The sequence below is a fragment of the Salmo salar genome, chromosome 06 (assembly GCF_965601325.2).
Source record: "Salmo salar chromosome 06, fSalSal1, whole genome shotgun sequence".
Classification (NCBI taxonomy): Eukaryota; Metazoa; Chordata; class Actinopteri; order Salmoniformes; family Salmonidae; genus Salmo; species Salmo salar.
In genome coordinates this window covers 43,477,252-43,505,116 of record NC_138296.1, presented here as the reverse complement: position 1 = coordinate 43,505,116, position 27,865 = coordinate 43,477,252, and the positions used below count along the sequence as shown (strand labels likewise).

The 27,865-nt window shown below is 44.2% G+C and overlaps 1 protein-coding gene across 1 annotated transcript; it reads right to left on the bottom strand.

Annotated features, from left to right (window-relative positions):
- Positions 1 to 555: 555 nt before the first annotated feature.
- Positions 556 to 27,865, bottom strand: LOC106607314 (contactin-associated protein 1). Its single transcript, XM_082976623.1, has 24 exons — positions 27,145 to 27,865; positions 20,599 to 20,700; positions 20,136 to 20,329; positions 19,468 to 19,621; positions 18,956 to 19,159; positions 18,164 to 18,348; positions 17,690 to 17,839; positions 17,258 to 17,519; positions 16,898 to 17,047; positions 16,023 to 16,197; positions 9,695 to 9,801; positions 9,381 to 9,503; positions 8,564 to 8,767; positions 8,261 to 8,417; positions 8,033 to 8,160; positions 7,763 to 7,936; positions 7,170 to 7,388; positions 6,710 to 6,949; positions 6,283 to 6,522; positions 5,186 to 5,313; positions 4,866 to 4,959; positions 4,216 to 4,446; positions 4,037 to 4,081; positions 556 to 3,061 (listed from the first exon to the last, which is right to left on the bottom strand). The coding sequence occupies exons 1-24, from the start codon at positions 27,203 to 27,205 to the stop codon at positions 2,859 to 2,861; spliced, it is 3,930 nt and encodes a 1,309-aa protein (XP_082832749.1). The 5' UTR covers positions 27,206 to 27,865; the 3' UTR covers positions 556 to 2,858.

Below are 27,865 nucleotides of genomic sequence, written 5' to 3'. Positions count from 1 at the left end.
CTACTGTACATTCAAGCACACACACTCCAGGGACCACGCATGGATGGACTAGCTAAGGTGTGGCATCGCAGTGATGCTAGGCAGGATGTGCATGTACTGTAGTCCATTTCAAATAAACGCATCGCAGCGTAGACATTTACATAATATATCAATAAGTCGACTATTTCCCTAAAAGGCTTCAAAGCACATTTGACCCAGGTTGTTGACTGGTTTAATATGAACTCTGTAACAGGTGATTGTACATCTCTGTACAAAAACAAACAAAAAAATCCTATTTCTCCAGAGGTGGAACATGTTACTACTCTAATTGCCCAATGCTAACATTTATACTATTGAAAATGGTACATTCTTACAAATATGGCTTGGGAAAAAGCCAGGCATTGCCAATTCTATCTTATAATTGATTGTAATTGTAATGCCTTTTACCATCTAGTCTTAACGGGTTGTCCTCTTTAACAGGCTAAACCAAAGATGTTGAAATATGTTCTATGATGTTTCTACTGAAACATCGGGAGGGTACTGTATTGTCCACATCCTGAACATGTGAGAAAGCTATGCTGAATAGTTTTCTGTTTAATGAGTGTACATACCATACAGAGCACACACACACAGAGGAGCAGAGCAGGTCTTGCTGCAGAGCCTGTCCATATTACAGGGTCATGATTAGGATTTACATTCAAACCTCTCAGCCTCATTTTCAACTGTTTCATACAAACCATAGGAATGAAAAAGTCGATAAACACCTTATTAATATATTCACATATACATATTATGTCTAGGATCCTAACTGCTGCAAGTTGCTGCGAACGGAACAGACACAAAAAAAATATCTTTAGGTGATCTGCGCTGGAAGCGGCTGATTTTATTGCATTTCATTGCAAGGTGCGATCATCATGCTCTATATATGCATAGCTTATGATTTTCTCTCTTTTTTTTCAATGATGTATTACTGCTTTAGCTTCAAAGGGCGCTGGGTGATGATGTCAGAGACCTAAGCTTTGGTTACCACGCCACACATTACATGGGTCCAATGGCATTTCACCTACTGGGAACATCTTCCCTGACCGTAACCTCACCCACCGTCTAACCTGAAATCGTGACTTTCCAGACAGGGAAATATCATTGGACCTAAAGGAAGAGAAGCACCATAAGAAGCACCTACCCACTGGGCACAGACGTCAATTCAACGTCTATTCCACGTTGGTTCAACGTAATTTCATTGAAATAATGTGGAAACAACGTTGATTCAACCAGTGCCCAGTGGGTAAGAAGCAACAGCAGCGGGGGCGGCACAGCACAGTACTGTCCTACAGAGCAGTCAGATGCAAAAATAGTCTAGTGTGGTGAGAAGAAGTACAAGACTGGCATTGACATTGTTGTGGTCCTCTATACAATATGCCAGTGTGTGTGTGTGTGTGTGTGTGTGTGTGTTTGCATGTCCGGATGTTCATGCGGAGCAGCTCTTTTCCTGAAAGACATTTGTAATGATTCCTGACCAGGCTGGTCGACAGGGCTGCTGTTGGTAGAGGCCCCTCCACGCCGGGGCCTCTGAATCTGAAATAGCACCCAGATTTTGGCTGCATTTAAGAAATCTATTTAAAAAAAAAAAAATGGCTGCATGTTCACTAGCTACTGGAAGTCAAACAGAAAGTGAAGCTTGGAATGAGGATTAATAGCAATAAGGAGTCCTGTCCCTGGTTCGGTTCAACATCTCCATTCCATTTTCTGCAGTGCACCAACGGTCAGTCTCACAATAACACGACAGCACTACCGTTGGGGAAACGTCAAACTACCACGGCTTCTGAGCGCTACCCGCCCATTTCATATGTTACTCTGAGGATTCTGAACAAGAATATGGCGATCGTCTTATATTTCAAGCCAAATGTCACATGTATTCAGTATGTTTTGTTGATCGTACATGACTGCTTAATTGATTGGTTGGGAATCGGTTAGGAGTCGCAGAGCATACTGTAATTGGCAAAGCTGCTATCTAATGAAACTAACCATTAATACATATTCCTCTTTTGTATAGGTATGCAATTTCATAGGCTGCAATACAACAAATATATGTTTATATACCTTCCATTATTCTTTAGATATGTCATCTCAAAGCTTAGAGCTCCATGCTTTTTATAGTTTCTTCAATTGGTGTTAAGCAGGAAAGACTGTTTGCAGATGCCAGATTGTGCTTGTTGTTGTTGTTGCTGTGGTTGTTGTTGCGGCACCGTTGCAGCATCTCTCTGTGGTGAATCCTGGCTCACTAATCAAAGGATGGGACGAGTGGGATAGTTTGGATGTCTTTATCAAAATGGCTGCAAGAGTGGATTGTCGGAAAGAGTTACACAGTAGATGGCATTGATCTATCAAGTGATCTCAATAACAGACCTAAAAAACAGAAGAGGCTGCTGAATACGTGTTACTGCATGTGAGGATATTAGTAAGATGTAAAAATGTCACAATTCAACGTGACCTGAAATCTAATTCCCTCAGTTTATGTCTCAAATCCTGAATGAACTCATGGGGTTATTTCTGATCTCGTTTTGCTCAGTCGAGGCACTTCAGTTGGTCAACCCTTCAATACAGTGTGAGCTTGGTCGGTCGTCACTCACGCAATACGGGCTTGATTTGATCTCCGAAGCCTGCAAAACTATGAACCCATCAGAAAAACAACACTATGTCGAGCACCAGGCTTAAGATAACACATGCCTGGGGAAAGGAAAACAAAACCGAAAAGTAAATCAAAAAAGTTAAAGGAATTATAAAACATAAACAGGTATTGTGGTTGTTGTAAGCCCCAAAACCTCCCCACTTCAATCCCTCCCACCCCCTCCTCCCTCCCACCATTCCCCAGCCTGAGGCTAGTCACTCCGAAAGTCTTCCTCTATCTCTGGAAATCGCTTCTTCTCCAGGGTCCCTGTCAGGGGCCTGGAGCTGCTGCCTCCAGGGGACTCCAGGAAGTTCTTGGGCTCGTTGGTGTGGTAGCTGCCCTTGTACCGGTACAGATAGATGTAGATGCTGTACAGACCTATGAACAGCAATATCACGGCCGCGATGACGACAACTAGAGGGAGAAACACACACAGTCAAGGTGTGGTTAAAAAAGCAAACAGCTGAAAATCCATTGTTCGTCACAGTAGGGTTCTATGACTCACGTTGGAATTGTCACTGTGAAAAAAATATACCTGTATCTCGATGGAGGACACAAATATCCCTTTCAATAAATATCATTATGACTCAGTTGGTTCTCTGCCAAACTCACTTAACTTCACTTTAGAGACAAGAGGTATCATTTCTTATACAGCCACATATTGTTACGAGGGAGCCATCCATCTCAAATGATGTCCAATAACTGGAGGAGGTCGGCAAGGGGACAGCAGGACCGGCCCAGACATCAGAAATCAAACTCAGATGTTCTGCGTTACCATAACACCCCTGTACAGATTTATCCAGTACATTAAGCTGAAGCATATATCTGTGATGAATAGTGGAGGGAGGAGCAGCTCTAAATATAGTTGATCCAGTGAGGATCTCAGACAGGGATAGAGTACAGACTACAGACTCTCTGAGCTGCTGTCTGGTCCTGGGCTTCCTTCGCCTCTCATATTCAGCAGAGACGAGAAAATATCCTTCTACATTCCAGCATTTGTTCTGGTACACGTCACATGTTTTGCTTTTAGCGTGAGGACGTAAAGCCTATTCTGGAATCTGATAGTCTCAGATTTTAGGATTAGGGGATTTTAGGAAAATAAAAATTAGAATTTCAACTACCGCCGATCTGTGTCAGTAGGGGAGAGAGAGAGTGAGCAAAAGAAAAAGAGAGCGAGAGAGAGAGAGAGAGAGAGAGAGGTAGCAAGAGGAAGAGAGAGAGGGAGAGAGTGAGAGAAGGCTTAATCTGAATCTAGAGGTAAACTAAGGTCAGGACTCACAGATGGCAGACGATAGATGAACACAGTAATAGATTTCACAAAAATCATCAAAGTATAGTTTCATGAGAAATGATTCACATTATTGTGAATCGTAAGCAGTAAAGACTTACCCGTCAACCAAAACAGGCCTAGGTCATCGTGGATATAGATGTATTCTGAAATGAAAAAATACATAAATTATGTTATTATGGGGAACGTATACTATCATCACTAGGTCATGATTGCTGATGGGATATGTAGTCCCGTGTAAAGTAGATCTACTGAAGGCTTCTGGGATATGTCGTCTCACCTATAGAAGTGAACCAGTGGTCCGCCTCCCAGGGGACATATCCATGGACAGGAGGGAAGGCCCCACAGTTAGACTCGGAGACGAAGCCCTGCACGGTGACCGGCGGTTCCGTCTCGTTCGGCCGGAAGAGGGTCTTAAGAGGGGCGTAGATGTTGTACCTCACCCCAGATATACAGCCCACCAGACCAGGACTGTTATGCCTCTGGATCTCATAGTCAATGTCACCCACCTCTGAGGGGGTTAGAGAGAGGTACAGAGGAGTTACAATGTGCACATCCACCTCAGCTAATTCCCAAACTTACAGTGGGGACAACTTATACCTTACTTCCATGGGTAACAGTTTATTTGGATAGTCCATCTGTAGATGCTCTACAGACTATCAGTAACATTTCAACTATCTACTAACCCTAGATCTAACCCTTATCCTAACCCTAAACTTAACTCTTACCCTAACCATTATTCTAACCCTAACTGTTACAATAACCTTAGCAAGCAGTTGTTTATCAACAGATAGTTTGTTGAGAGTATGACCATCTGTAGAGCACCTACAGATGGACTATCCGGACGATCCAAATAAAGTGTGACCAAATCAATTCTCAAGAGGGAAGCAGAAATGTTTCAGCTGGGGGGGGGGTGAAATGTAATCTTACCCATCACTCTCCCCAGGAAGATGTTCTTGGGTGAGTCAAACCTGCCGTCCTCCACTAGGGTGATCTTCTCCACTATCGGCTCCATGTAGTCCACCTAGGAGTTACACACATCAACACAAACACATTGATATTCACACACAACCATAAACCTGTCAACATGAACAAATAAGTCAAAGACTGAAAATACACAAATGCACACAACTTAAAAATCAAGCAATGTGGTACCAGACAATCCTGATTTGTGATTGACTTTGAAACGGTGGTGAAGGAGGTAGGTAGTGTTAACAGGTGTAGACATTTGGGGTGGAGCATCAGCGCACCTGTGTCTTGATGGTCCTGTTGTGTCTGGTTATGTTGACGTAGTGGGGGTATCCATCTGCCAGGTTCCTGAAGGACAACTGGTACTTGTGGGTAATCAACCCCAACCTATACCTCATGTCTAAGGTTCCTGTGGAGGGATGGTGCAACAATACACTCCACAGTTCATAATGTAAGGCATTGTAGTATGGCTTGTGGCTGCTTTGCGTGATGCATCGTCGTCTCTACCTTCTTGCCCTTTGTGCTGTTGTCTGTGCCCAATAATGTTTGTACCATGTTTTGTGCTGCTACCATGTTGTGCTGCTGCCATGTTGCGTTGCTACCATGTTGTTGTCATGTTGTGGTGCTACCATGCTGTGTTGTCATGTTGCTGCCATATTGTTGTCATGTTGTGTTGCTACCATGCTGTGTTGTCATGTGTTGCTGCCATATTGTTGTCATGTTGTGTTCCTACCATGCTGTGTTGTCATGTTGCTGCCATATTGTTGTCATGTTGTGTTGCTACCATGCTGTGTTGTCATGTGTTGCTGCCTTGCTATGTTGTTGTATTATAGGTCTCTCTTTATGTAGTGGTGTGTTGTCTCTTGTGTGATGTGTGTTTTGTCCCAAAACAAAATGTTTTTTAAAATCCCAGCCCCTGTCCCCGCAGGAGGACTTTTGCCTTTTGGTAGGCCATCATAGAAATAAGAATTTGTTCTTAACTGACTTGCCTAGTTAAAGAAAAAAAATATTTAAAAGATTGTAAAGTACAGTGATATATTTTTGTCCAAGTCCTATCTTGCTTTGTGTTTCCACTCAAATAAATGGGATGACTAAAGAACATACCAAAGGAGGTTGGTGGCACCTTAATTGGGGAGGACAGGCTCGTGATAATGGCTGGAGCGGAATCAGTGGAATGCCATGCCATTTGCAACCTTCCAGCCATTATTATGAGCCGTCCTCCCCTCAGCAGCCTCCTGTGGAACATACAGTAATCCAACTTCAATCAGTGACAGTAAAATCTTCATTCAAAAGCCAGTTCAACCAAACACACTCTGCCTTGAATCTTAACCATAATAACCATAATGTTAAAGCACTCCTTCCTGCCGAGCGTTCCTACCATCTTTCTTCAGGATGACAGCCATGTAGTCCTGGACGAAAGAGCTGATGTAGAGCAGTACAGCCGGCGTCTGGAAGGTACTGAAGCTGAACTCTATCTCATCACTGGTGTCGTTGTAGCCCAGGCTGAAGTTGTGGTAGTGGGGGTCCAGCCAGTTAGCCCACCACTCCTCATTGGTCGTAGGCTTCTTTCTGATGTTGTAGCGCAACCACGAGCCTATCTCAAAGTAGGCCCCAATGTCTAAGGGGGTACAAACAGGATCAGGTTGAGCTAAATGCATATTTCTATTATATATCTTTGTGGTTATCGCCAACACTGTCAAAATAAATCAAGGTTTTTGTTACTGTTACCCAGTATGCTTAAGGCAGTCTTAGTGATTCTGGGGCTCCATGAATAACCGAGGTAACCCAACCTGTGTAGAGCTCACCTTTGTGGCAGTAGAATCCGTCGAAGGCAGTGTTGCCGCAGTCACAGGTGTAGGCTGCGTAGCCCTCGATACACTGGGCGGCGTTTCGACACGGTATGGTCGCGTTCAGACACTGGCCCGTACAGTTCCGCCGTATACCCTGTTCCTCATTCGCTTTGCCTTCCAAGTCAAGGGTTACACCGTTCATTCGTAACCCTCGGAGACAGCCCAGGAATGGCCACAGCGTGCGATTGGCTGCGCCTGGATATATTGGGACACCATCAGTTAATCATCACATTGCAAAGTTTAGCATTTTGGATTAAGAAGAATAAATAAGTGTTCGTTATAAGAACAACAACAAAAAATGTCTGTTTCCCGTGCTGTAGTGCTCCCATTGGACCACATCCACCAATGGGAGAAGTCCAAAATCCTTGTGGACCACCACCCTGCCCTCCCCAGCCCCAGCAGCCAGGTGACGTACCCACGAGGAGAGGGTGGGTGAACTCCATGGTGACAAAGGTTTGGCCAGGGAAGCGTCTCACAGCCCATGGCTGGTAGTCCACCTTGATCCTGGCCAACTTGACGTTGAGCTCTGCCTGGACAAAATGCCACTCGTTGTCATTCAGAGGCACCGGCGAGCGTAGCGTCACGTTGAGGATGCCGTCTCCCACCATGAATATGAAGACCAGGTTCTGGGTGGCTGGGAGAAGAATGAAGAAGAGACAAAACAGAATGAGGGATGAAATATATTATAGAAATAAATACCGGAAAATATTGATAATATCATTTGTAAACATTTTCATTCATTCATTCAAGTTATAAGTTTCATTGCAAAAAAAACATTTCGGAAATTGTAATTCAGAAATTATGTTTCTTGCCTTTGTCCTATGTGGCTCAGTCGGTAGAGCATGGTACTTACCGTGCCAAAGGTTGTGGGTTTGATTCCCGCTGGGGCAACCCTTATGTAAATTGTATACTCGCTTTGGAGAAAAGCGTCTTTTAAATAGTGTATATTATATACCTATATATGAGTAATTTCCTATGATTCACACTAGGTAATCTGTGGTAATTTACTGTTGAGCTCAATGCGTATGAAGTTACGGAGCCAGTCGTCTGAGTTCTCCAGGAAGACTCCGTGGGGGCGGTAGGTTTTAAAGTGGAAGGAGATGTCGACGGTGCTGCCTGGCCTGAAGGTGGGGAACTCGATGTAGGTGGGCTTGGTGAACGATATGGTATTCCAGATGCTCCCTGTGAGGACAAAGAGGCCATGAGATCCAAACCAGAACCAGGATCAACAATCATTTGACAAATGATATACCGCAGAATGGTTTTACTACAACTCACTGTCGCCGTGGCAACGTAGGGGCCCGAGGCTGATGTGGGCCTTTGACCCGGTCCTGTTGGTGTCCCCTACCACCACCTTCCTCACTGGAAGGTGGTCCTTCCACATCAGATAGCCCTTGTCTGAGTACCTGCACAACAGGTTCCATTTGTACAGTAATGTATATCAATCTATGGAAACACTTTTCTAAAAGTTATAGAAAAGAGTTTTTCAAATCCTTTCTCTCTCACCATTGGCGATAGTCAGCGTCACAGTTACAGTGAAACCTGGCGTCAGTGCAGGTCTGGTTTATAGCACAGCCACACTTCCCACTCTCAGGGAAAGCCCCGCCCCAGTACTCATGACTCTCGTTATTTCGACCAATCCAGAAACTGTACGGTCTCCCATCTGAATGACATGACAATAGAGCAAAGGAATGTGATTATTATGATTTAATCATTGAAATGTTCTATGATATATATTTACAAATAGGTACAGATTCAGGTGCTTTCAATAGCTACCATTGCCCATAGGCCCTAACCACTCCTACTCACTGGATGTGTTGATGATGCGTGACTTGTAGCAGGAGTAGTCGATCCACTGTTCACAGTACATGGAGGTGTTGGCCAGTGCTGTGACATCGTCCCAGGAGGCATTCCAGTAGTTGACGTCTCCTATGTAAGGACGGTCCACCGTGCTACCGGTCACCTTGATGCCGTCGATACGGTCATGCATCACTATCGTCCATGCCTTGTCGGCTTTGTCAACAGACAAGGAAGGGGTTGACATGAAAGGGTAAAAATGTATGATTGCGTAAGTGAGAGAGAGACAACGTGAGAGAAAGCACATCTACTACTGAGGAATCTGTTTTTGTGCCATGCTGTGTCCAGAGATCTGATATTAATCACAGACAGCTCTAACGCAGTAGACCCTGACTAATCTAAGGGATTTACATGGAACCTACAGTAACAGGTTTTGGTTAATTGGATAGGGTTGGATGGAGAATACTCTGTCCCCACAACCAATTACTGATCTGGCCCCAAACTGGTTCTCCACTGTCCTTGTTGGAGTTCATTATTACATGATCAACATCCAACAGATGGACCTGCTGTCTCCTCTGCTGCTGCTGTTGCCTTTTCATTCCTCATGGAACATAGAGTCAACATTCACCTCAACCTGAACACAGTTTAGTATCAGGGTCTCTGCCTCAATATGTTCAAGAAGAGTCCATTTCTAAAAGGTACTGTAAGCGCTGACTACCGTTATGTTCCATATGCACCATGGAGTCATGTTGGTCAGATGGTATAATATCACTGTATGCTAGTACATTGTATGAATGTAGAAAATACATTTGAAAAGCCAGTTACTCACATTTCATCGTGCAGTACACCTCGAATGGTTTCAAGGGTCCGCTCAGGTCCGGGTCTATGGTATAATTCCCTGACCAGGATTTGCCAGTAAGTCTGTAGGCCTCACACGACTCTTTGTAGACCGCTGTTGGGGGAGAGAGAAGCAGAAGTAGTGTTTTAACTTACACCAGCAAGGTTTTAATGATGACATGGGTCCGTCTCACACTACCGCAGGATATAGGCCTCAACAAACTGGTTGTTACACTGGTGAGGTTACGACAATATGCTGTCATTAGTACTCGCAAACAACATTAGGCTCTCTCAGGAAATACTCACACATATGGCACACCTCCCCTTTGTAGCCTGTGTTCTCACACAGACATATGAAGTCATCCCAGGACTGGATGCATCTGCCCTCGTGTTCACAGGGGTTTGGAGTACATCTAGAGAGCATACCATGCAGGAGTGTGGGTAAAAGTGAAATGGGGCATGTACAGTGCATTGGGAAAGTATTCAGACCCCTTGACTTTTTCCACATTTTGGTACGTTACAGTCTTATTCTAAAATGGATTAAATGATTGTTTCCCTCAATAATCTACACACAATACCCCATAATGACAAAGCAAAAATATTTTTGGGGACATTTTTGCAAATGTATTTCAAATAAAAAACAGAAATACCTTATTTACATAAGTATTCAGACCCTTTGCTATGAGACTCAAAATTAAGCTCTGGTGCATCCTGTTTCCATTGATCATCCTTAAGATGTTTCTACAACTTGATTGGAGTCCACCTGTGGTAAATTCAATTGATTGGACATGATTTGGAAAGGCACACACCTGTCTATATAAGGTCCCACAGCTGACAGTGCATGTCAGAGCAAAAACCAAGCCATGAGGTCAAAGGAATTGTCCGTAGAGCTCCGAGCCAGGATTGTGTTGAAGTACAGATCTGGGGAAGGGTACCAAAACATTTCTGCAGCATTGAAGGTCCCCAAGAACACAGTGGCCGCCATCATTCTTAAATGGAAGAAGCTTGGATCCACCAAGACTCTTCATAGAGCTAGCCGCCCGGCCAAACTGAGCAATCGGGGGAGAAGGGCCTTGGTCAGGGAGATGACCAAGAATCTGATGGTCACTCTGACAGAGCTCCAGAGTTCCTCTGTGGAGATGGGAGGACCTTCCAGAAGAACAACCATCTCTTCAACACACCAACAATCAGGCCTTTATGATAGAGTTGCCAGACGGAAGCCACTCCTCAGTAAAAGGCACATGACAGCCCTCTAGGAGTTTGCCAAAAGGCACCTAAAGGACTGTCAGACCATTAGAAACAAAATTCTCTGGTCTGATGAAACCAAGATTGAACTCTTTGGCCTGAATGCCAAGTGTCACGTCTGGAGAAAACCTGGCACCATCCCTACGGTGAAGCATGGTGGTGGCAGCATCATGCTGTGGGGATGTGCAGCGACGCTCCCATTCCAACATGACAGAGCTTGAGAGGATCTGCAGAGAAGAATGGGAGAAACTCCCCAAATACAGGTGTGCCAAGCTTGTAACGTCATACCCAAGAAGACTCAAGGCTGTAATCGCTGCCAAAGGTGCTTCAACAAAGTTGGGTCTGAATACCTATGGAAATGTGATATTTCATTTTATTTATTTTTTGCAAAATATTCCAAAAACCTGTTTTTGCTTCGTCATTATGGGGTATTGTGTGTAGGTTGATGAGGAGGAAAAATGATTTAATAAATGTTTTGAATAAGTCTGTAATACAACAAAATGTGGAAAAAGTCAAGGGGTCTGAATACTTTATGAATGCTCTCTCTGTACACTAAGTACACAAAACATCTCTTTCCATGACATAGACTGACCAGGTGAATCCATGTGAAAGCTATGATCCCTTATTGATGTCACTTGTTAAATACACTTCAATCAGTGTATATGAAGGGGAGGAGACAGGTTATCAAAGGATTTTTAAGTCTTGAGACAATTGAGATATATGGCTTGTGTGTGCCATTCAGAGGTTGAATGGGAAAGACAAAATATTGAATTGCCTTTGAACAGGGTATGGTAGTAGGTGCCAGGCACACCGGTATGTATCAAGAACTGAAAAGCTGTTGGGTTTTTCACATTTTCCCGTCTCCCCTAATCTGCATCGGATGCACTCATAAATGCATTGCTACCGACAGAATGTTTTAGAAATACTGTATCAAGTTATGATGCTGTGTGCATTTCAGCAAATGTTCGCAGTCAAACAACCAATAATACTGCACAACTCCTAAGTTGAACTCTGGTGTGTTTACCACCTTAGTTCGGATAGTTTGGACTTGTGTGAATACTCTATCCGCACTAGGGCGCACACTAAACAATGCACAGTGGTTCGCTCAAAAAGGCTGGTCTCGGTCCAATTAAATGTGTACCATGGTGCGGTTCTTGCAGGTGAGAACGCAGTACAGACCATACAGGAAAAGTCGGGCAGTATTATTGGTTGTTTGACTGCGAGCATTTGATGAAAAGCACACAGCATCATAACTTGAGATATTTGAAACATTCTGTGAATACCAGCGTATTTAAGAGCGCAATCGATGCAGATTAGGGGAGACGGGGGCTATAACGGAGATAGACAGTGGGATACTGAATATAGGCTATTCACGTTGTAGTTAGAGCGGTTATTGCGTTGTTTCCGCCCGCATGTTGTTGGAAGATCTAAGCAAAAATAATATGAAGATCGGAGCACACAAGTGATGCTTGATGATAATCATAGAGGGATTTAACGTGAGCATTTTTGTCCAATAAATAAATGGCTTACATGGACACGTGGTTTTGGTTAGGAATTTTTGTTTGTTTGATATTTGGCAATGTGAAACCAACTGAACCAAATGAAAAAAAATACAATGTAACAAATAATCGAACTTTGATTCGAACTATAGCTCAAAAACGATGTGTGAAAAGACTCTGAAACACCAGGGTTGACTGCTCAACATACATAGTCATGCTGATACCCTCGTGAAACAGAGAAGGCACCAGAAAGTATCATAAATCATAAAGTAGATGAATATGTAACATACTGATGTAAGCATGTGATAAGAATACATACTAGTACACAAAGGTTTTGAACACAATGGTCTTTGCACATTGTTTTGAAGAGAAAATGGCGCTCCTCCCAAATCTTTTTCATATAAAAGGAGGGGAGAAGTGGGGGAGGAGAAAGGAGTGATTGTAGAAAGCTGTGGACTGAAGTTTAGTTCTACATGACATTACATTGACGTTTTTCTAAAATGTTGATCTCGCAAACGTTTTGCAGTGAGAGAGGTTACATGTGGCGCGGCCGTCAAAAAAACGTTATATCATATACCTAGGATACCATAACAAGGATCCTACTCTGATGTAAATAATCCTCCCTGTCCAGGCAGGTGCATTCAACTGAGCATAGCCCCTGTCATCTCCTGGAGGTGTCTGAGTGTTAGAAGTCCCACGTATGCCATGGGGGATGAGATGAGAGGCGTTCTCAGAATGATTCATCCCTATAGCAATGAGCCTTGCCTCTCTGTCACATTGGTCCATCAGGAATCAGGATGGAACATTCCAACACTATCTCTGCACTCCACTGATATTACAAGGCTGAGTATAGCGTTTAGAATGCATCCAATCAGTTTACCCATGGATTCATCATGGATACTGTATGTAACCTTTGCCCTTGTGCTACTACTACTGTCTAGCCCAGGCCTGGGCAAAGGCCGGCCCGGGGGCCGTATGCAGCCTACGACCTGATTCAATACGGCCCGCGGAAACATGCTCAGATAACATAAAGAATTTGCGATAGTAAAGTTTTGAAAAACGTATTTGTTATTCAAATTAAAAGCCCAATGAATACTCGCCTTTGTGTAATGATTTAACTCCCACCGCTTGTGGGACATTTATTTATAAGGCACGTATAAATAACGACTGCAAGAGGACAGACAGTGACTGACAGGCTGACACACACGTCACAGTTACAAATAGTAGCTAGCTAGAAATTGCGCAAAAAATGAGTTTTTCAAAGATTTCAAAGAAAAGGAAAGTAGACAATGAATGTAGTGTGTTCCAGCAAGAGTGAACATCGAAATATGTATTTATTGAGGTATCGGGGAAAGCTGTGTGCTTAGTGTGCAAAGACAGCATCACAGTCTTGAAAGACTACAACTTGACCCGACACTTCCAGACGAAGCATGCACAGAAATATAGGAATATGTCTTGTGAGCAGAGGGCAAGTGCATCGAAAGAGTTGCTTTCTTAGTTGCAAAAGCATCAAGGACTTTTCACAAAACTGCATTCAGCAAACGACAGAATTGCGAGAGCTAGCTATGTACTGTCCCACAAAATTGCTAAACATAGCAAGCCATTCGCTGAGGGTGAATTCATTAAAGAATGTTTCATTGACTCTGCAGCAATACTTTGGCACGACAATAAAGAGCTGTTTGAATATGTTTCCCTGTCAAGACGAATAGTTACATGTCTTGTTGAGAACATCGCAGAGAATATGAAAAACAGTTGAAAGACAAAGTAAAGGATTTCACCTATTTCTCCTTGGCCCTGGATGAGAGCAGTGATGCATGTGACACGACGCTGTTGTTGAAATTCTTACAAGGCATAAGCCTAGACTTTGAAATTACAGTGGAGCTTGCTTCAGTGCAGTCAATGAAGAGCACAAGGAAAGATTTATTGGAGGAGGTTAATAAGTGTGTGGCAAAGCTGGGACTGAGATTTGAAAAGTTATCCAGTGTGACCACTGATGGGTGCCCAAACTTGACAGGAAAAAAACATTGGCCTTTTGAAAAGGATACAAAGTCAAGTAGCTGAGCTGAACCCAGATCATTATTGCATTGTTCATCAGGAAATGCTCTGTAAATGTGTTCTGAAAATGAGCCATGTTGTGGATACAGTCACTAAAGTGGTACACTTCATAAGAGCAAAATCTTTAAACCACAGGCAGTTTGTCGCACTGTTGGAAGAGACAGAGTCTGGTCATGCAGATCTCCCCTACCACACAAACGTGAAATGGCTGAGTTTGGGGAAGGTGTTTAAAAGGGTGTGGAACCTGAAGTCAGAGATTGCTGAGTTTTTGCAAATGAAAGGGTAATATGTGGATTTCCCTTAACTGCAAGATAAAGAATGATTGGCTGATTTTGTCTTCACCGTGGACATCATGGCCCTCATGAATGAACTGAATTCCAAACTACAAGGGAAGGGCCTTTTTTCACATCAGATGTACAGCCTATAAGGGCACAAGGCGAGAACCAGATGCAGACACGGGAGGCAGATGGTTTGAGTCTTTGATATTTATTACATCCAAAAGAGGTAGGCAAGAGAATGGTCGTAGACAGGCAAAAGGTCAAAACCAGTTCAGAGTCCAGGAGGTACAGTGTGGCAGGCAGGCTCAAGGTCAGGGCAGGCGGGTACAGAGTCCAGAAAACAGGCAAGGGTCAAAACCAGGAGGACTAGTAAAAGAGAATAGAAAAGGCAGGAGCATGGGAAAACCACACTGGTTGACTTGAACATACAAGATGAACTGGCACAGAGAGACAGGAAACACAGGGATATATACACCAGGGATAACAAGCGACACCTGGAGGGGGTGGAGACAATAACAAAGACAGGTGAAACTGATCAGGGTGTGACACAGCCTTGTCAAAGCCTTGAAGGGAAAATTACTCCTCCTGACCAGCCAAGTAGAAGCCAACAATCTCACCCACCTTCCGACACTACTAGTCTGTTCCCTATCAGATGACCAGTGGGAGAAGTATACATCGCTGCTACATGCTTTGAACGGTGAGTTTTCTCGTCGTTTTGAGGATTTCAAAGTGTTGGACAATGACATGCTGTTGGTTTCCTCTCCTTTCACCTTCGATGTGGATAACGCTCCCACTGACCTGCAACTTGAGCTTATCGATCTTCAGTCTGATGCAGTGATTGGAGAACTATTCAAAACAATGTCACTGACGAGGTTCTATGCATCTCTCGCTGAACAAAACTTTCCAAAGATTCGGAGTCATGCTCAGAAGATGTTTGCGTCAACCTATGCATGCGAACAGACATTTTCAGTGATGAAATATAACAAGTCACAGATCATCTCTTACTGACTCTCGCCTCTCAGCAATCATGCGCATAGCGACGACAGAACCTATACCTGATTTCACAGCTCTAGTCGATGCCCATCAGAGACTCCACTCCTCACACTGATTGAGTAGTTTAAATGTAATGTTGAGCTCTCTCTCTGTCTTGTGTTTTTGTGCATAACCGTTAACAAGAGTTCTGTCCGTGGTGCTGAATGCAGTGTACTTTCCCTCCGTGTAGTTCATTGCCTGTTTAATAAAGAAAATACCTACCAAAAGGAGAACATGGATGTGGTTTATTTCTGTGCGTGTTAAAGTAAAATAAGTAGCATATCTGGATGTGATTTACAGTAGATATATCTGTCAATACAGTCATACACATGATGTATGATTCTGGCCCGCGATGGCAAAAATATATTCTAATGTGGCCCTCCATGGAAAAGAATTGCCCAGGCCATGGTCTAGCCTGTTGCAAACAAACATTTCACCATAATATCTTAGTCTGTGCCTCTGCCCTCTTCTGTATATATGTCTCTGATGCCCCCCTCCCTCTGCTCTGTTACTGATGCCCCCTACCTGTCAGTGATACCACAGGTGCCCAACAACAGTTCAGCGTAGCGTCCCCAGCGTCGCTGCAGGATGATGTCGATGTCCACCGGCTCGTTGTCGATAAAGATCTGCTGCATGCAGCCGTGGAAGTGGTTCAGCTTGGTCTCACACTTCCTGATCGTGTTGTTAGTCTTCGGACACCCTGAGGACCAAAGCACAGAGGGAGGTGTGAAGATATGTTCCTATTGGGTTGTTATTTTGATAGTGAGAACATCAAAATGGTGGCTAGCGCTTAAGAGCGTTGGGCCAGTAACGGAATGGTCACTGGTTCAACTCCCCAAGCTGACTAGGTTATACATCTGCTGATGTGCCCTTGAGCAAGCACTTAACCCTAATTGCTCCTGTAAGTCGCTCTGGAGAAGAATGTCTGCTAAATGACAAAAGTAAAAAATAATAATTATAAAACAAATTATGTAGATGAACAGTGTTCTGGTATATAAGAGCAAACGTAGTGCACTAATAAAGGGAATTGGGTGCCATTCGGGATGTACCCCAGGTGTGGTGAACAGCTCACCTCCAGTGGTTGCTATGGTAATGTATGTTGATGTTGGGAACAGTAAAGTGAAGAGCCAGAACAGGTGTGGTGAACAGCTCACCTCCAGTGGTTGCTATGGTAATGTATGTTGATGTTGGGAACAGTAAAGTGAAGAGCCAGAACAGGTGTGGTGAACAGCTCACCTCCAGTGGTTGCTATGGTAATGTATGTTGATGTTGGGAACAGTAAAGTGAAGAGCCAGAACAGGTGTGGTGAACAGCTCACCTCCAGTGGTTGCTATGGTAATGTATGTTGATGTTGGGAACAGTAAAGTGAAGAGCCAGAACAGGTGTGGTGAACAGCTCACCTCCAAAGAAGTAGCGGTCCCCTGTGCGGACAGTGAAAGGGTTGGTGATTTTCAGCGGAGAGCCCTCCTCCTCATCTATGGTGATGGACAGTAGGTTGTCCCTGGCTGCTACGTCTACCGTGTGCCAGAAACCATCATTCAAACGGTAACCTGATGAGGAGAACACACAGAAACACTATTAGAACAGCTTTAGATGTAATGAATGAGCAATCGGTATGAATGCAACATAATACAGTATTCATTTGCCAAAGCTGCCTCTTCTACCCTCTCAACAAATGTTCTGCACATTACTTATAATTTGTAGAAGGGTAAGAATTTATTAACAAGGCAGGGTGAGTTCAGTTCCATATTTTGGCTCACCTGCTGCGAACTGTAGTTTCTTCTTGCCTGGCTGAAAGAGTGTGACATTGACCTGTCCCTCACTCAGGCCCAGCTCCAAGGCTCCCAGGTCATCAGCGAAGCGTGTGAACATCAGCATGCCTGTGTAGTCCCAGGAACGGAACTTAAACTTGACAAACATCCGAGGCTTCCTGAAGAACCCAGGCACTTGCAGGTAGTTGTTGGGCCCGGCGAAGGTCATGGGTTTCCACAGGATGTCACGGCACGCGTAGTGCATCTTTTTCTGGGGAAAAAAGAACACGAGGTACGAGGAAGAAATAATTGCATTTACAACTAACTACGAAAAAAGATTAGCGACATCACTGTAGGTCACAGGTAAATCGTGTGTGTGTGTGTGTGTGTGTGAGTAAACGAGTAGGTGATGCAGAGGTGAAGTCTGATGAGAAGCTACACCTGCCGAGGGATGCGTATCTCAGGCTCCTGGTCCTGGGCCATGTTGATGACGTTGATCCCGTTGATGAAGACGTTCTCCAGGCAGCCACGGAAGTTAGGAACCTCTGGGAGGTGGGGCACATTGGGCTCAATCACTCCGCCCACATACATCTAGGAGAGTACCAGCAGAGGAATGAATGAAATTCATGTACCCTTATGATCAATGGAATATTATACTCAAAGTCACACATTTATTTGTAGGTTTAGATCATGTTTTATATCAACAAAGTACACCCTGAATGACTAGCAGGCGCCAGGTAAATAGTAGGCTGATCCCTGTCTACGACCATGGACCCCTTCAATGACCACTTCATTCCTGTCATTATGGACCACTGTCACAAGCCTGACTCCAAACTCTCCAGGCCCACTACCTTCTAATGTTCAACAACAAAAAACATGTCCAGACACACCTTAGCGTCTAGTTCTACGACCAACCTGAGTGTCCAGGTCAATGTAGTTGAAATCTCCTTTGCTAATGGCCGTCTCAGTGTGGGCGTCGACTGTGAAGTTGACCTGTCGACCGTAGCGCTTGATGGTGACGTAGTGCCAGTGCTGGTCATCTAGTATGTTGCCAACGGTCATTGTGGTCCGACCGTCCACCTGGTTGACTGTACTGCTTCCTTTGATAGGAGAACAGAAATGAATGACGTAAGAATCTGATAGGATGATGGGAGTACTAATGGGTAAAACTCACTCAATAATCAAGTTCGCTATAGTTCAAGCTATACTGTATGCCGTTTAGCAGATGCTTTCATCCAAAGCGACTTCAGTTACGCATGTATACATTTTTCTATCAATGTTTCCTTTGGAGAAGGTGGAGCTGAAGTAATGGCTATACCAACCTGAGTTCTCCTCACAGATACAGAAGCCTAATGTCTACTTCAGCAGTAATGGAGGATTGCCAGCGATATTCACGCCTTGTTTTTCATCCAGTAAAGATAATTAAATCTAATCTAGGAAACTGAACCCCTAAACCACATCCCAGTCTATCAGATTGCATAATCACCCCACAACGTGAATATTTATGTTCCATTAAGCATTTCTTTGTATCCTGTATCTTGTGTTTATGACAATAAACAGATTGAATTTCCTTTGACTTCCATTTATTCGATTTGATCCTTCACAGACCTGAGTTCTTCTTATCTGTCCTCCATCCATGGCATACAGCACTCTGGCCTGTTTAGAGTCTCTGCCCAGCCGTACCCCACGCATTCCAGCTGATCCTACCTAGGCCGATGGTGAGGACGAGGCGTCCTTTCCTCAGCTCCAGGGTCAAGATGTCTCCCTGGACTCCCTCACTGTGTAGCAGCAGCCCGTCCTGCTCCAGGGTCTTAAAGTTCACGGCAAAATGGTCCTGCAGGGTCCGGAACCTCTTCCCTGGGAACATGTAGGCCACCGAGTCGTCCCCGTTCATCTGCATCACGTAGGAGTCTGGCCGAGAGAGAAGGGGAAAGTGGTTAGATGTTAGAGGTTGAATGGCACATTTGTGATCCAATGAAGATTCAAATGGTTGAGAGGGCCTCAAAAGCATTCCTGTGATATGGTGTAGATAGATGTTTGATAGATACTGTTTGACGTTGGTGTCATTGAGTTGTGAGGGTTGACTCAATTGACTGTTGAGGTGAGTTACTGACTGTCAACTGTGTTAGTTGCATGACTGTTGAGTGTGCTATCTTGAGATTTCGAAGAAGACTCCTACAGCAAATTATAGTTCCAATAATTCTGAACGATGTCCTTACCGTAAGCACAGCCAAACACCTCCAGCCTGACGCCGATCTTGCCTCCATTCTCTGTGTTCCACCCCAGGGGCAGGAGGCGGATGTGTTTGGCTGTGAAGGCGTAGTGGAACACATTCCTCTTCACCTGGTGGTAGTTCCAGTTCCCAGGCATCGTCTGTGCACAGCAGAGAGAGAGAGAGAAAAAAAAAAAATATATATATATATATATGAGAGAGAATAAGCGTTATTATTCACTAATAAACAGACGAAAACAGATTAGTGTTGTCAGACTCTCTCACTGAGGGATAATGTGGTAATGTTGTCTCTAACTGTTACTCCGTGGTGAACATTTCTAAAATGAACATGAAATCAAACGACCCACTGGGAACACACTGGTTGAAACAACGTTGTTTCCACGTTACTTCAATGAATTTCAATGAAATTTCGTTGAAACAACGTGGAGTAGACATTGATTTGAAGTCTGTGCCCAGTGTGAACAGACTGCCAAGGATTACATTTGAATGACTGTTTTTTTTTACCTGAAAGACCCCAACCTAAATGGATAGTTCGCTCAAATGTCATAGTTTAATCATCTTCCTACCAGTCACTCCTAGCCTGTAGACAACTTTCAAGCAGAGAACAAATAATAAATCATTTGAGTTAAACCCCTCCCACTCTCCCCTCCCTACCGAGTTCCCTCCTTTCATAACGTAGGGCGTCCAGGAGTCGGGGCGGTCACCATAGAGAAGGGTGTACTTGGTGACCCAGTCATAGGAATTGAAGGTGCCCTGAGTGGCGATGGCCTGGATGCGGTACTTCCTCTTCAGATCAATCTGCAGCCAGGGCTGTCTGTCCCGGGGGGAGGGGGACCAGCCACTGCTTCCTGGAGGAGGAACGCAACACACACACACGTCATCAACCAGAATTCAAACTCTGACTTCATTACACACAAAACACACACAAAGATATAGGCAATATTCACACACTGGCCATATACACACACACACACACAGTTCTCATCACACAGAACACACACATACTATAGATAATAGGCAATATACACAACATAAATCATCCAATCACATACACAACACCAAATAGTCTACATAAAGACATAAAACAACAAATGAATCAATGAAGTAGAAAACTAACCATACAATTTGGCAAAGTTGGCCGAGTACAAAAAGTTATATCTGGAAGAGGCCAAGAAGGAGTTGGCATAGAGCGAAGATACCAAGGGATCAACACACTCATCTAGAACAAAAGATGAGCGAGAAGAGGTGGTTAAAGACAGAGATTACAGTAATACTCAGACTACATAATACATCATTCTCCAAAACCGTACAAATCACATGATAACATGTGATTACAAAAATGGATTCAAAATACACGTCCATCTTCCCTGAACTGAACAGAACCCAACTGTCACGACTTCCGCTGAAGTTGGTGCCTCTCCTTGTTCGTTCGGCGGTCGACGTCACCGGCTTTCTGGCCTCCACCGATCTACATTTCTTTTTCCATTTGTTTTGTCTGTATCGTACACACCAGGTTCCCATTTCGTCTGAGTTATTTCCCTATTTAACCCTCTGGAGCCATCATGGTTTTGTGCGTGTTTATTGTTGTCAGTTGTCTCGTTTATGTGATTCTGGATTTCCCTTCTCCTTGTTGGAGGATTATTTTTGAGTAAAGTGACTATTATTACTCATCTCTGTGTCCTGCGCCTGACTCCGCCTTACCCACATCACCTCGACTCTGACACCGACACGTCTAGTGGTGCCTCTCCTCACACAGATAAGGGACAGACGTTGGATTGCAACTAATAAGGCACTGCATAATCTGTCCTGTAGCTGGGCACAAGCTATGAACATTCATAAAAGTCTGATTTACATTCAGAGGCAGGAAAATAAAAGCACAGAATAATTAGGCCTCTCTGTGGTGTGCAGTAATAACCCTTCCACAATATGACCTCCCATCTGCACAGTGCATGGTGCAGTCATCTGTACTGCTACAGTATAAAATGGCTCCTTAAGAACAGGTGGAGCTATACTGATGAATCTAACCATCAATCCTCCCAGATAAAGATGCAGAGACCTAACTAATGTCTTTATTTAAGCAGTAATGGATGGTGGATTGAGTCAGGCATGGAACCAGAAGCCAGTAAGCATTTTTCCACTGTGCCTGTGAGATGAATGATCGTTATCAAGAAGAGAACCTCCACCCGTCCCCTTTTTATTGAGCTAAAGAAATAAATGGAATATGCAGAGGGTTTTCAGCTTTGCAAACACATTTGGAAATGGACGGTGTGTGTGTGTGTGTGTGTGTGTGTGTGTGTGTGTGTGTGTGTGTGTGTGTGTGTGTGTGGTGTGGGGGGGGGGATCATCTGTTTTGCATGAAATAGTATGCAGTTAATGATACTGACTGTCTCTCAGGGAGATAGCTGGTGTTATTCTACGGGTGCCTAGTGGACAGATAGCAGCAAAATAAATCATAGGCGTTCCCTCATCGTCTCATCAACCGTCTGTCTCATCCGCCGTCCCCCCCTCCTCGATAAATACCCTCAGCAATTAGGAATCACTATAATTCTGCCTAATCTTGTCACTGGCACAGATAAACCCACTATGTCCTCGCCACGGCCACTAGAAAACACTGCCTTATCTTCTGCAATGTCGTGACGTGTCTGTTACTCCTCCGCCCAGCTCAGAGTCATGTAGATGGGTAGAAGAGGAAGAGATAGAGGGACAGATGGACAAACAGGCTGAGAAGATGGAGGGAGAAAAAAAGACAAGGGGGGGAAAAAAAAGAGAGCCCCAAATCTCACAGTATAAAACCTGGGGAGGCTAAAACAATGCCCCCACCCCCACCCGCATGTCTTGAGTAACCCTCTCTGTGACACGGTTGTTGTTTAAAACTAGTTTCACCATTGTAGCTTCTATTAATACAGCCTTCTCTGAGGTCAAACCGATGAGGGAGGGAGACAGGGAGCGACAGAGGGAGGTCGAAAAAAAAGGGGAGACGTTTGCAGAATTAGTATTCAGCCTGCGGAGGGAGGGAGGGAGGGAGGGAGGGAGGGAGGGAGGGAGTAGACTCATCTATTGGAACACCTCTTGAAGAGGGAGAAAATAAATGGAGACAGGAGCGTCGGAGCGGAGGAGCTCAAACAGGAACAACTATCAGGGGATAACCTCAGCTGAAGAATTAAACCTTATCTCTGTACTCTCCATACTACCCCACAGTATGTGAGACAGCATCATTGAACTGGTCAGGCAGAGAGGTCCTTGTCACAACAGTTAGTAGTACACTATGCCACTCACTCTGAGCCTAAACACCTTCCATTTCATTTCCCACCGTCAAAACAGCTCAATCTGTCACGGGACCTTCAATGCTGTCATCCAAGGACAAGTCCATTCAGGTGGAAAGAAATCAGCTGAGCCAGAGACATGTGCTGCCTTTGACCTTGAGTGTTATAGTATACGGTCTCTGTCTGGGTATCTGAGTCTGGACTGGGTGACCTTTCTGGCCATGTCCCCTGATCCTCTCCTGCAGACATTACAGACTGAGAACTCGCTGTTAATGAAGTACGTCATGAAGTACAAAACTCTGCTGCCTATAGTTTGTTAGTCGGTAGGGTAGCCTAGTGGTTAGTGCATTGGGCTAGTAACCGAAAGGTTGCAAGTTCAAATCCCCTAGCTGACAAGGTACAAATCTGTTGTTCTGTCCTTGAGCAAGGCAGTTAACCCACTGTTCCTAGGCTGTCATTGAAAAGAAGAATTTGTTCTTAACTGACTTGCCTAGTTAAATAAAGGTAAAAAAGTCAAGTCAATGATTCTTCAGCTGACTCCAACAACAAAGCCTATAACTACCCCTACACTCGTTGAAGTTTACTTCCAGTTTAAGGTACACATTTCCGTGTAGAGGGTTGTAGAGGGTGGAGAAGAACTACAGGTATTAAAGGCATACAGAAAGCAGAGAGCCAATACGACTGCTGGAGGTTAACCCAGGCCTTGCCACTCAATGCCCACCCCCTACTGAAAGGATGCTCTTCTCTCTTCCTCTCCCCCCTCCATCTGACTCCAAACCTCCCTCCACCCTCTTCTTTCTCCTCACATCACCTATCCCTCCATCTCACTCAGCACGCCTCTTCTTTTCAATATCTCTCTCTCTCTCTCTCTCTCTCTCTCTCTCTCTCCTGAGCCAAAATCATGAGGGAGCGCCTTACCTAACACCTTCCCTCTCTCTTCCTCTCATTTTATCTCTTATCTCAAATACCTCTCGAGTGAGTGTCGCTGTGTCGCAGTTACTAAAAGATGTACCCAGAGCTTATCCAGAACATTCCACCCCCCGCTCTCTCTTCCTCTTCTTCTCTCTCCCTCTCACTTTTTTTTCTCTCTCTCTCCTCTCTCTCTCTCTCTCTCTCTCCATCTTTCTCTCTCACCCCCTCTCTCGATCATGCTACTTCTCTCTCACCCTCTCCCTCTCTCTCTCTCCCCCTCCCTCTTTCTCTCTCTCTCTATCTCTCTCTCTTTCTCTCTCATAAATAGTATTTAAGGTATTTATTGCATGGGAAACATATGTTAAAATTGCCAAAGCAAGTGAAGTAGATAATAAACAAAAGTGAAATAAATGATACAAATTAACAGTAAACATTACACTCACCAAAGTTCCAAAATAATAAAGACATTTCAAATGTCATATTATGTGCAAATAGTTCAAGTACAAAAGGGAAAATAAATAAATGTAAATATGGGTTGTATTTACAATGGTGTTTGTTCTTCACTTGTTGCCCTTTTCTTGTGGCAACAAGTCACAAATCTTGCTGCTGTGATGGCACACTGTGGTATTTCACCCAATAGATGTAGGAGTTTATCAAAATTGGGTTTGTTTTTTAGAATTCTTTGAGGGTCTGTGTAATCTGAGGGAAATACGTGTCACTAATATGGTCATACATTTAGCAGGAGGTTAGGAAGTGCATCTCAGTTTCCACCTCATTTTGTGGGCAATGTGCACAGCCTGTCAAGCCTGGCAAGGTCTGCCTACAGCGGCCTTTCTCAATAGCAAGGCTATGCTCACTGAGTCTGTACATAGTCTCTCTCTCTCTCTCTCTCTCTCTACACCACCACCAGGGGTTCTCTCAATCCATCTATCATTAAGGGCTTGGCTCAGTTGACTATAAGTGTGAAGAGCTGCTGCCGGCTTATCAGAGATGCTGACGCATCAGTCTAGTGTTACTGTGGGATGGAGAGGCTGCAAGGGGCTGTCTGGGCTGACACATCACAATTGCTGTGCATATTGAAACAGCCTCCTTCGGTCACATCATGCAATGGCCCATGATAAATGATGTACAGTGTGATGAATACTCTGCTTTTTCATGTGTGGTTAGGAGTCAAGAATCCTAATGTTAAATGCCATGTTTTTGTATTGGGGTTGTGTGGCACACAGAGTGGAAGGCAGGTTGGTGCGTGTTAGAGTGCAGACTGAATTATTCATAGCCAACGTCAGGCCTCACAGTGGGGAGTGTCTGCCTGGCGACACAGAGGACAGAGGGAAAGTTTTTTTAAAAATTGCTAAATATGAAAGACATCAAAGCCCCAAAACATCTCATATACAGGACGAATCGTCCCACAGCATCGTATATCTGTCTAAGAATAGAACCGAACAAAGTTTCCACACTGGTGGACCTCTATACTCCATATCAATTCCACTCACTCACTCACTCACTCACTCACTCACTCACTCACTCACTCACTCACTCACTCACTCACTCACTCACGTGCTCCAGCAATGCTGTGTGTTAGCCCCACCCCAGATGTGCATGTCCCAGGAATGGAGTCTCCATTTTAATCTGGCTCAGTTCCACTGTGTACCTCACATCCCATCCACAGCAGATGTAGAGTATATGCCTGGCTGCCTGCCTGCCTGCCTGACTCACAGCCTGAGTCGTGGGCACTGCCTCATATGCCTGCCAGCACCCAGATTCACAGGCCGGCAGGCCAAACTACAGGGGGTAAATCACCACAACACCATCACAGTAAACCAGTCAGCTTCCAAACACCGTAGTGTGATTCTACACCCCTAATAGCCAGTACTTACAACCAACTTCCCTCAATACTGAAGGCATACAGTAGTAACGCAATAGACCACAGAGCAAAATGCCAAATACTCTACTGGTGTAAACACATCTAGGAAAACTGACCAGTGTGGTTACCCCAACACACACATGGATTCTATAACACCACCTAGTTACCCAAAATGGAATCCATGTGAGACCACACCAAAAAATACAGGTCGCACCACATGACCATAACAAGTGTTCACAACATATTTATACAACCAAATGTACCATACATGGACATACAGTACAACTCACCACAATATCACACCCAAATGCCCCAGATATTTAAATCCCACCTTAATCACTCTATCTGATAGTCCAGCAGCGCAGGATAGCCTGCCCGTGTGATCCTCTTACAGTAGGCTAACACCGCCACAGCACCAAGAGGGCACTGGGGCACTAAGTATTCACTAGTAATCACTAATACAGCCTAGAGAAAGAAAAACAAACTACCTGCCCTGTTTACTGTACTATATGCAGTGATATGAAGTGAAGTAACAATGTTTTTCAGAAGTTTAGACCTTTACATGGTACATCCAAATATCATGGTGTCAGGTGGTCCTAGCCCACCGTCCCCCCTCTCTCCCTCCACCCTACCTCCCTTTCCCTCCCCCTCCACCCCACCCTATCTTTTTTTTTTTAACTGCTTGGTGAATCACGCTGCAGCCTTTAATTCATTCATGATCAATGCAGTTCAGATATTCTGAGGTAATTTCGACATTGATGTATGGAAAAAGACACCTCCAAGTTTTTCCCCACATGCATCTCAAATCCATCTCCATATGACCTTGCATGTTGTACCCTGCTGTGCAACCACGTCAAAAAGCGACTATTAAAAAACGATATACGTCATTGATCACGGAATTCCTATTAGGAATTTTTGCCGCGTCATGCGTGTTCCTACATGAAGGGGACGTTTTGCTCGCGGACAGGTGATGAGCACACACTCTGCGAAAGTACTGCAGTGGGGTGGTCCCGCACGCGGCAGGCAGTTTAGGACACGGCTCTAATCCTTCCTTTTGCTTTTACAGATAATAAAGCACATTTTCAGAGCCATCATTATCACACAGTTTGGGATATTTTCTATGTCACAGTGGTAATTTGGCATGACCGTTACAAGAGTGCTAGAGAGGTGGGCGGGAAATGAACCATGCGATGCAGAAACTTGCACGCTGGCGCGAGAAAGCACTGCAATGCAGAAAGCCCAGTACGAGACTGTAACCGCCGCGCGCCCTCAGCCCGCAGGAAACATGCCACTTGACTTTCCTCAGAATTCAAAGCAAAAATATATAGAATATGCAACTGTGTAAAACATAACAGCCATCATTAACCCTTATACAATGTTTTGATGATTATTGGTCATTTTAAATCAGATGTTCTGCCCTTCAAAGACTAGATGCACCTATTGCCCAGAGATTTAAGCCACTTCTTTCTTGATTCACATTTGTACAATGAATCCCTTTTTATGTCAATATTGTTATCGATATGCTGCATATACATGCTTAGGCTATTTCATTCATCTGAAAGCAATAGGCTAACGAAGGACAAGACACTGACATAAATGACCATTACTGTTTCACAAGACTTACGTGATGAGCATTCTTGAAAACCCCAAAATAAAAGGCTTATGCTCAATATTTTGCAAAACATCCTTTACAGAGGACACGCGTCTCCGCACATGCTATGTTAATTAGATCGTAGATTGTGTTCTCCTATCCACAGGGCACGGTAGCATCCTTTCACCCCCCTTTTCCAACTTTAACTCGCGCAGCTCCAACTCCTCTTCCCGGGATCTCGGGTAGCCTCTGCCGGGGCGGGGACGCGCATCAGTTAGTGGTGCTGATGCTGCGCTTCACCGAGAGCGCGCACTGCTAGGCTATATTTTATGTAAATTGTTTTTAATAAAGGTCACATATAGGGGACACATTTCCAAGTGATCATTGTGATCTCTTTGTGGATGTGAAATACTGGCAACGCGTGCTTTGACACTGTGACTTCTGTGGATCCTCCAGAATTCAGCGTAGTTTTTGGTCCAGAGGAAGGAAGGTAGGAAGGAAGGGGTGGGAGAGAAAAAAAACTTTTTTTTGTCCAGCAAGCTACTTCTGTTTCCCAGTAGGTAATTTTAACGCTATACGTTTGACTTTGTTGTCAATAGTTCCGCAAATACACTTAGTCAGAAGCTTAGTAACCCAGGATTTATGCGATTCGTTTTACAGTCGTAGAATAAGGTTGTTCATTTCCCGCATCGTTACACTCGTATACCGCTTTGGCATCTCCCATATTCCATCAGTGGGCTTGGCATGCTGTACT

Bases quoted from the DNA above. Each gene is read 5' to 3' on its own strand.
- LOC106607314 (XM_082976623.1), bottom strand. From the start codon at position 27,205: ATGTTTTGCAAAATATTGAGCATAAGCCTTTTATTTTGGGGTTTTCAA. The intron at 18,349-18,955 runs GTAGGATCAGCT...CTCCTATCAAAG, and splicing joins CGTCCTCACCATCGGCCTAG to GAAGCAGTACAGTCAACCAG. The intron at 8,768-9,380 runs GTGAGTAACTGG...CTGTTGACAAAG, and splicing joins GGTGTACTGCACGATGAAAT to CCGACAAGGCATGGACGATA.